Source organism: Pteropus alecto, unplaced genomic scaffold (assembly GCF_000325575.1).
Source record: "Pteropus alecto unplaced genomic scaffold, ASM32557v1 scaffold71, whole genome shotgun sequence".
NCBI classification, from domain to species: domain Eukaryota; kingdom Metazoa; phylum Chordata; class Mammalia; order Chiroptera; family Pteropodidae; genus Pteropus; species Pteropus alecto.
This window is the reverse complement of record NW_006433024.1, coordinates 10,461,274-10,470,910: the sequence shown is the minus strand read 5'-3', so window position 1 is coordinate 10,470,910 and position 9,637 is coordinate 10,461,274. Positions and strand designations below refer to the sequence as shown.

Sequence of the window (9,637 nt, the reverse complement as noted above, 5' to 3'; positions counted from 1 at the left end):
AAGATATAACATGGGGGGTGACTGGTGATTAAGAGAAAAAATGGAATGGATGCTGGCCTTCGGCAAGTCTGCCACAAATGGCGGATGTGCAGCCCCTCCCAGAACCCTCAGGAATAACTAAGGAAGCCCTGTACTATTCCCCAGGGAGGGTTAAACACAGAGGCTGTGATGATTTGACTGTCTATCAAGGGGGGTGCTGGAGGCTCAGCGGTCTCCCTTTCTTTCTTGATCTCTCTCTCCTCTTCCTGCCTGCTCACTCCCACAGCCCTGGCTTCACACATGCGGTTCCCAGGATTTGCTACTCCTTCTGCAAACCCTTCTCAGGAAAAACCCTGGGTCCTGCTCCATACACCCAGCCCCATTCGAGGAATCCCAGAGCCTCTGAGATCATTTCAGTCATTGTCTTCACTTTATAGATAAGGAAACGGAGCAGAGAGGAGTTACACAGCAGGTTATCTACTTACTGGCGGATTACATGGAACCCTGGTCTGCTGTTTCCCACCCCATCCCGCACTCGGCTGGGGCCACGGGGTGGTGTCTACACACAGCTCACAGCTCGTCATTCTAAACCACTGGAGATGAGGGCAGGGTTGTTTCTGAAGGTTGAATTTTTCACAAAATTCAAACCTGTGGTGGTCCATAGATAAGGTGTGACGAGCGTGTTGAGGGGAGGCTAGGGGAGGAGGGCCAGGGCAGCGGCCCATACGCATCCCCAGGCCCAGTTGTTCCTCCCAGCCCTGGACATGTTGACTATTCCAACATCTCGACATCTCCCACTGCTCATGGCTTGTTTTTTCTTGTCTATCCTTATCAAAAACATGTGTTCTTTATATCATTACAGAGCAAAGAGAATGTTGGACATGTGCTGCATAAGGGACATTTCAGAGTTCATGTGTGTTCAGCCTGTCCCTCTTGAAGTCAAGAGTTGGGGTAGATGCCCAGACACACTGCTCCACAGCCTCTTGGACATCACCCCTGAATAATAAAGGGATTTCTGGGTGCGCACACATGGCAGGAGGCGCCCAGACTTGAGGCGGCTGTTGTGATGGCCTGAGCTGGAGTAATTTTTACATGTTTGAGGCAAAAGATGGGGCTTTTAGGGCACGGGGTGCTGACGTTGGTTTTCTTCAATTGTGGGTTCTACAGGACTTCTATTTAAAGTGTCAAGAAAGTGAGTCAACCTTCTGTGGTCCCCACTTCCTTCATGGTCCTCAGGGTGTCGCAAGCACATGACTGTCTGTACAGATGATGCACCTGGAATGGGGCAGGGCGTTACGGGAAGTCTGTTGGGTGGGGGTACACAGGACCAACTCCTTCCCAAGTATTCCCAACAAAAAAAAGAAAGGAATGTGTTACCGCCGGAGAGAAGCGACAGCCACGGGGCCAGTCCTGGGAGGTACAGGCGGAGGGGGAGAGCCCATGACCATTTCAGGAAGCTGGGAAAACCTGTAGGCCTGTGAAAGGGACAAGCAAATAGAGGGCGATCTGTTAAAACCCAGAGCCAATCAACAGACGGGTTCTTATTTAAAAGGGAAATTTTCTGAGGGTCACTGGAAAGGGTCACTGTCCTCAAACTTTTCCTATAGATCTTCTTTAACGGGTTTCCCCAGCCCCTTCTTCTAACTCATCTCCTACCACTCTTCCTTTTGCTGGGGCCACTGTAGTAACAGAGTCCTTTAATTGCTCTTTCCCAAGGTGTCCTGGGCAATTGAATACGCCAAGTTCTTTCCCACCTGGGCTTTTGTACATGCTGCGCCTTCTCCTCAGTGTGCTTTTATCACTGCTTATTTATTATCTGCCCCCGACTAGACTAATGCGGGCAGGGGCTTTGTTGTCAGGTATATCCTCATGCCTGGAGCAGTGACTGGTATATCACAGATGATCGATAAATATTAGATGAATAAATGAATGAACCATTGATTGCGTTTTACTCTCTCACTCATAGAAAGTAGGTTGAGTGGGGGAAAGCAATGGGTTTGAAGTCAGGAGTTAAGGGTGGTGGACCTGGTTTGTTGATGAATAGACTTTATATCCCTCGTCAAATCAGGTGACCTCTCTGGGCCGCAGTGTCCTCTTCTGAAGTGGGGCAAGGATGCCTTGCTCCGAGGGGTGCTGACAAAGATCAGGCAGGTCAGTGTACGTGTAAGTATTTTGCAATCTATAAAGCACTATTCAAAGATAAAGGATTGGAACTGTCCTCCAGTGAAGACTTTAAGCAACACTTGAGGGCATAAAAGGACAATAGTCAGTGACAGACAGGACCAGAGAGCCAGGCTAGTGCCTTCTTTAGCAAGAGAAAATCTAGAAATGCTCTCTGGGAAAACACAGCTTAACTTGTGCTTCTCATTCATTCTTTTTCTTTAAGTATCATGACCTGCCATCTCTTTCTCAAGGAACCAGATGACAAGACTTTAAACCTGACAGCTTCAGGACTAAAAGCAGCAGTAGAGGGAATCCATAAATAGGATTCTTTAAACTGAATGAGTCTTCTCCCTCCAGCATTATGTCGGGGTACATACTTGTAAGGGCCAGCCCACTAAATAACAGCTAGGTCCTGGGGAAAACGTACTTTTTAATGGACCATGAGAATTGTGAGATGTAAGGGAAATATCAAGGACCCCACCCTTCCCCGCTCCCACACACGTGTACCTCAGCAAACTAAAATAAAACCATGAGCTGAAACTAGACGTGGAAATAGTGACTAGTAAGCAGATAGAAAAGGTGGGGTTGCCTGGAAGACATAAATGACATATTAGCAACTGATTCAGAGATTAAGCCTAGGGCAGGGCAAGGTGAGGCAGGTGAACCTCAGACACTCACAGCCAATCCAGTCCCTCCCAGGGAGGGAGGCTCGTAGTGCTCCCAGGCTCAGGCAGAAGCAACTATAAGTCCTCTCTGGGGGCAAGTATCCCTAAACTAGGGGTTAGGAGGATTAGCAGAGATGAAGATGAGGCAAACAGGAGTTCATTGTCAAAGACTAGAAAACATGAGTGAAAGTTGGTAGGAAAAGCAAACAAGAGATTTAGATCTTTAAGGACTTTAGAGTCTGAAATATCCAGATGTAAAATAGAATATAACAATGTAAGAAATTAAAAAAAAAAAAAATCTGACCAGACAGAGATACTATCAGGAATAATCTGGATGTGAGGGCGATCTGGCTGCAACATCTGTCACCCCATTGATTGCCAGGGTTGATCTGGCTGATCTGGCTGGCTAGGCGGGTGTCCCCTTCCTCCCTCACCACTCCATGTGCGTCCCTCCCGCAGCTGCGTGCCCGGTCAAAGAGGACAACCTTCCTTGATAGAGAAGAGGGCCATTCCTCAGTCAAGGGTATACAAGTAGCTGCGCTCCCCTGCTAGAACCTCCAAACAAGCTCTCAAGGAATAATCTGGCAGATTTGAAAAAGAACAACGACAACTTTTTGCAGTGAAATGTAATGACTGAAATGAAACACTCGACATGGAAGAATTAAGGAACAGATTCATCAGATGAAGATAAAAATAAACCAGAAAATGAAATTGAGGAAATGATTAAGAATGAAGTACAGAGATACAAGGAGTTAGAAAATATAAAAGAGAAGTAAAAGATATGGAGGATGAAAGAAGAAGGTCTAATATGCAGCTAATCAAAATGCCAAAGGAGAGAAATTGGAGAAAAGAGAGGCAACATTTGAAGAAACAGTGACTAAGAATTTTCTGGAATTGATAAAATCAATAAATTAATCATTTCGGGAAGTACAATGTATCCCAAGTAGGATCAGTAAAATAAAACAATTGGAGACATTGTAGTGAAATGGCAAAAATACCAAAGGCAAAGAGATCTTAACAGCAGCTAGAGAAAAAGGCATATCATCTATGAGGGAATTACAGTTTGACAGATGACTTCTTAACAGCACCCAGAAGACCACAGAATGCAAAGTGCTCAAAGAAAATAACTGTCAACCTACAAGTGTATCAGCAATATCAACTTTTCAGAACAAGAATGAAAGAAAACACCTACCCAGATCTAGAGTTACTAAGTCAATACGGAAAGCTATATTACCATGCCGCATTTTCTTTTTCTTTTTTTTTTTTTTTTGAGCACCAGTAAACTATGTATGCTAAAGCAGTTTCTAGGGAACCAAAATCTGAAGTTCCACTAGACCCTAAGCTCCTTGGTGTTCAGCAACTCAGTCTCTCTCTTCCTGGTACTCCTACCTTACCTAGCAAAGCGCTTTGCACCTAGCGGTGCTAAGTAACTGTTTGCCGAATGAATGCCAAGTGAACTAGGAATCCGAAGACCCAGGCTCTAGTCTTGATTCAGCTATTCGTTTTGTGTAGATACGTCATTTAATCTCTCGGCACTTCATTTTTTGACCCCTTGTGAAAAAAGGCACGGGCGTAGCTCATAGGTTTCAGACAAGTATTTCTTTACCCACGAAACCATTTTGACATAACCAGAATACATAACCAGATTAAAGCAGAGCTTCTCTGGTTGAAGTTGGTGGTGGTGGTGGAGGGGTATCCTGACGAATTTGGCTCTGCGCTCACCTGCACGATAACACCATAGAGAATTCCCTGAACCCTAAGGTTTTGCACTGAATTTGAAAATCATTGTCCTGGACGTCCTTCCAGCTTTGCATTCCATTATCATCTATAAACCAACAAGTAAGGACATGCCTTTCCCAAAATACAGAAAAGGGTTTATAGCCCCTCTTCTCTCTTCTGGCCTTTCATGATATTCAGCAGAAGAGACGACCTATTTTTAGCTCTGGTTCTTGGAAGGCTTATTTTCTAGTTAATACAGTTTTCCAGCTGAGATCAAGCTTTCTATGCCTGTGTCTGTCCCGTAGCAGTTCACCAAAAGAACTGATTAGAAGTTTTGAACTTTTGACAAGTACCAAGGGCATTCCTTCTTTGGAAGATTTTTTCTGGTACAAAGCAATACTGCACAGGAAGTCAGATGTCTTCCAAGGCCTCAGGAACCATAGGAGGTTCAAGCTGGAAAGAGCAGGAGACACTGAGATTATACCCCTTACCTGTTAAAGGGGGACACTGAAGCCCAGAGAGGTAAACTGACTAGTTGAAGGTCACAGAGCCAGTTAAGGGCACTGTCTTGCAATTCTAAGTTAAGGGTGGCATGGTACAGAGGGCATGGATTCGAAGTCAGACAAAACTGGGGTCAAGTCCTGGCTTTGATCCTTATCAGTTGCTTGACCTTGAGCAACTGACCTTCTCCGTGTTGGCTTTCTCGTTAGATGATGAAGGGCACAGCATCATACCCTTACTTTAAAGGTTGTTTGAAAGACTCATTTTGCATGTTAATGTACTATCTAGCACACAGTTGGTACTTGATAAGTGATAGTCTCTTCTTTCTGAGACAGGATAATATTTTGATATAGTCAATGTAGTAACCAAGACTTTTTTCCCCAATAGTTTGTTGAATCCAGGGCCCTTCCCCTACCTCAAGCAGTGACAACATTCCACCTTTCTGTCCCAGAGAAGCAGGGCCACAGCCACTGAAGATGTTCCAAGAGCCAGTTCTTATTAGAGTTTCAACAGCCATTGAATTGCAAAGGTTTAGGATTCTATCAAATATCTAAGTTCTAAAGCACTTAAGGCCTAAGATCAATGCCAAAACAAGAGATTTGGAAGAAGCAGGGTACATTTAGACTACTCTGCCCCTAGATTAGGTAAACACCCTTTGGATAGGAAGGAACAGAGAGTTGGAAGGAAGCAAGAGAGTTTAGATGTTGATGGGTCTGGAGAAGGGGCTCTGTGTCCTGCCTCAATCTGAGGGGAGAAGATGGGAGAGGGAGAGAAGAGGATATAAATACTGTAAACATTTTGGGAATCTGAAAGACAAAGGACCTGTACTCACTTTTAGAAAAGCCCAGAATCAGCAACAGCAGAGAACTCCCCCACCTCCCCGAGGATGGAGGGAGACAGAGAGAGAGAGAGAGAGAGAGAGAGAGAGAGAGAGAGAGAGAGAGAGAGAGAGAGAGAGAACATGCTTCAGCATGGGAGAAAGGGAAGGAGAGGTCTAGAGAGAGCTTGTTAGCAGTAGGACCAGGATACAGCTGTGCTCTACCTAGCATCTAACATCTGGAGACTAGATGGAAACAAAGCCTTCTCAGGGACACCAGCCAGAGTAGTGAGATGAGGACAAACTGGGACTAGATACTGAACCCTTCTCACCGCCCCCTCACCATGCTTTGCACCCCCTCTGCCCCCCCCTTTTTTTTGCTTAATCTAGGGATAGAGAAGGAGATCCTGAATTGACTGACACTGAGCTTCTGGCATGTGGAGAAGATTATATAAAAATATAGAAAGTTACATGTCTTACACACCTGAGTTTATGGGTTGAAATAAGTATTCACACTTCCTCTCCTCCCTCCCTCTCCCTTCCTGCGTAGCTTTCCTGTATAAGCTATGGTTTTTACTCACTCAAATGATGTTTCTAAACTTAGAGGGGTATGCATTTGCCAGATGTTGGGTACTCAGTTGGTTTTCAAAAGAGATTTCTCGGGGCAGCCCAAAAGCAAAGGTCCCATGCCCCGTCTGGCCCAGGTATGACAGAGTGACAGACTTCAATGACTCCTGAGATTTGGACAATGCCTGGGGTAGACTCTCTCCCAGTGATCCGACTTCATCAAACCACCAATGAATTCGGTGTAACCTGAGGTAGAGGGAGCCCAGTAATAGCTGACATTGAATTCCCCACACACCTGGAGCTCAGAACAGATTCAAATTTGATTGGGAGAAACACACAAAGTGTAATATTTCTTGAACCCAAGTACTGAGGTGGATGCAAATGCATACCTGCTATGTCTGCATATCTCATCAATAGGGAGGGATCTTTTTGTTTTGTTCTGTTTTTGAAGGGAGAGGAGGAAAAAGAATGTAGAATTAATTTCATGCTAATAGAGATGTCTCTCTTATAAGGGGCAGTGACAGGAATGGACAAAATCCCCTCAAACTGGGTAAGCTTCCTTTTGAGAAGATCACACTCTCAAGTTTTGGGGATTCAAGTTCTCATTTGAGCCTGAAGGCCTTCCCTGTGGCTTGCTTGGCCAGAGGGGTAGAATGAGTGTGGGCTCTGAAGTTAGACAACTTCAGGTTCTAACTCCCGTTCTGCCTTTTATAGCTGTGTAACCTTGAGCAAGTTTCTTTACTTCTCCAAGTCTGTTTCCTCACTGAATACACAGGGAGAATAATACTGAACTCCTAGGGTGGTTGTTAGATGAGAAGAGATAACGTCTACACAGCACTTAGTGTCAGGTACACCACGGGAGCCCAACAGATGGCGACTCTTACTGTCATTATTATTATTACCGTTAGTTCCACCTATAAAGCCTCTAGTGGGGAAGATGTTTTAACCCCACTGGCTTTCTCAGAATCCCTTACTCTGATACCAATAGGAAGGCTATAGGACATTTTCCTTCTACTTGGCACAGACCCATTATGGCTGCGAGCAAAATTCAATTGGTCATTACATGTCGAGTCTACTTTTTTCACAGATTCAAGGGGTAAAATATGATCGAGAGTCTCCTAAAATGCAGTGCAGAAATCCCAAGCTGCCAGCAGTAACCTTTTCTGTGCTATAAATGCCACTGGTCTGGCCTTGTGCATTTAAAACCACCAGCTTCCAATTATCCTCTGGCAGAGTTCAAAGCGCTTACTTTTGGGAAGCTGAAAAGTAATCATAGTTATCATTCTAAATTGCCACCTTTTCTATTGATTTTCTTATTATCATAGCACAAGGAGGCTTGGCAAGAACTTGGGTTAAGAACCACCATTTCTACTGTGTATTGTTAGCTATTTTCTCCTTTCATGAAAATAGGGGCCACATGTATTGTTGACAAAAGGAAACTTTAATAACAAAAAAATTGCCTTTGATATAACCCATCCCTGTTGTGTTATTTCTCAAGCCTTTTCTATTTTCGGGTGGCCTCATTTAAAAAGTATATCATGCTGATGTTTTTGCGCTTCTTGGCACAACTGCCAACCTCAAATTCTAACAAATAGAACCATCTAAGTTTTCATATGTCCCATGATGAGATTTTTATATGGTTTTGTCAAATCAAGGCACAATGAATGTGGCTTGTGGCATCTTCTTGACTGTCATTGGTTGGAAGATTCATCTAGGTCATTTAAGTTTTTCTCTCTGAAACCTAAATCTCTTTACAGATCCCCAAAATCTGGCCTCCAGTCAGAGGGGTCAGTCAAGTTGTTCTTGAGAATCATCTTTAAACACAAGTGCAGTTTCTCTGGGACTCTGAGTTGGGGCACCCAGAGCGTACTCTTACAGGAATTTCACAGGGCAGGAAGAGGAAAAGATGTAGTTTCAGAACTGTCAGGCAAAAGGGATATAACTAGTAGAATCCAATGAAAAAGAGAATATTTTTATAATAATGACTACCATTTTTTGAATCATTTGATGTGCTAGGACTAGGTACCATACAAAGCACTCTAATTAATAACAGGCAAACAAGTATTGGGCGTTTACTATGTGTCAGGACTGTGCTAAGCATTTTACATGAATTTCATCCTCATGACAGTCCTCTTATCACCATCGTTTTATGGCTGAGGAATCCGGGCTCAGGGTAGCAGTCACTGGCTAAGGTCATTCGGCTGGCAACTGCCATTCTACTCCGGGCTGAGGGAAAATCCAGGGACATGGTCAATGTATGGAGATCAGGAAGTATGAATCATTGAAATTAAGGTCAATGTGAATCAATATGGACTAGATACAGGTAACTTCTCTCAGGGGACAGACACTTGAGAAGTCTGTATAAACGTGATAAGATTGGGAGTTTTCTAAATCTCAGTGTGAAAATCCCTTCGTCTCCCATAAAGGTGGGTATCAATTTAATGGACAATTAGTAAAAATTATAGAAACTGTAATAGGACCGTCTTGGGAAAGTATTTTAAGGTGGTAGATTTATAAGGCTCGGTGAGAATCTAACTTTCTGAAAAAAAAAAAAGTTTCGATTCTACACTGATGGGAGCATGGCTGGTGGTGGCCCCAGAGTTCCTGACACGCTTCTAGAAGGCAGCGCTTCTTGAGCGTATCCAGCAAAATTCCCTGCTAGCAGAGGCAGAGTTGTATTCCTAAGATCTGAGCATTGCCCCTAAGTCTTCTATTTTACCTTAAAAATAAGAAGAATTTTACATTAATCTACACATATCTTAGAAAATGGAATGCAAAAAAGATGCCCTGAGTTCACTCTCTTTCCTTTATTGACTGTACTCTCTGGATTTGCATATCACAGACTGAGAAAGATGACTTTAAACAACCAGTTCTTCGATAATGCCTTTTCCCAAATTGGCTTTTACTTCATGTAAGACCTTGTTGACCAGCAAGCAAATATGCTGGCCCACGTGGTCATCCAGCTTCTCAGTGCTGGTTTGGGAGTTAGTATTCTTAATAATAGAGCAGTTGTGAGCTTAATCAGCATGAGTCACAGTCCCAAGATTTAATCACCCTGGAGCTAACAAACAACATAGAAACTCTGCACCTCCTAAGTCCCTGCAGTGATGACGACCCCACCCAAGCACAGCCACCCTTGCCTCAGACGTTCAGTTTGAAATAAACTTTGGTCTCTCCCACTAAAGCTTAATCAACAGGGAAAGGTTAGGCTAGAGAATGACAATCA

General features: G+C 43.8%; 1 protein-coding gene across 3 annotated transcripts in view; it reads right to left on the bottom strand.

The window, feature by feature from the left end:
• Positions 1 to 9,637, bottom strand: part of KIAA1549L (KIAA1549 like) — a 231,813-nt gene that overhangs the window by 4,580 nt on the left and 217,596 nt on the right. For all 3 annotated transcript variants that reach the window (XM_015586326.2, XM_025044169.1, XM_006908018.3), the window contains exon 18: positions 1,357 to 1,454. In XM_015586326.2, the coding sequence (XP_015441812.1) occupies positions 1,357 to 1,454 (98 nt within the window). The remainder of the gene's footprint in view (positions 1 to 1,356; positions 1,455 to 9,637) is intronic.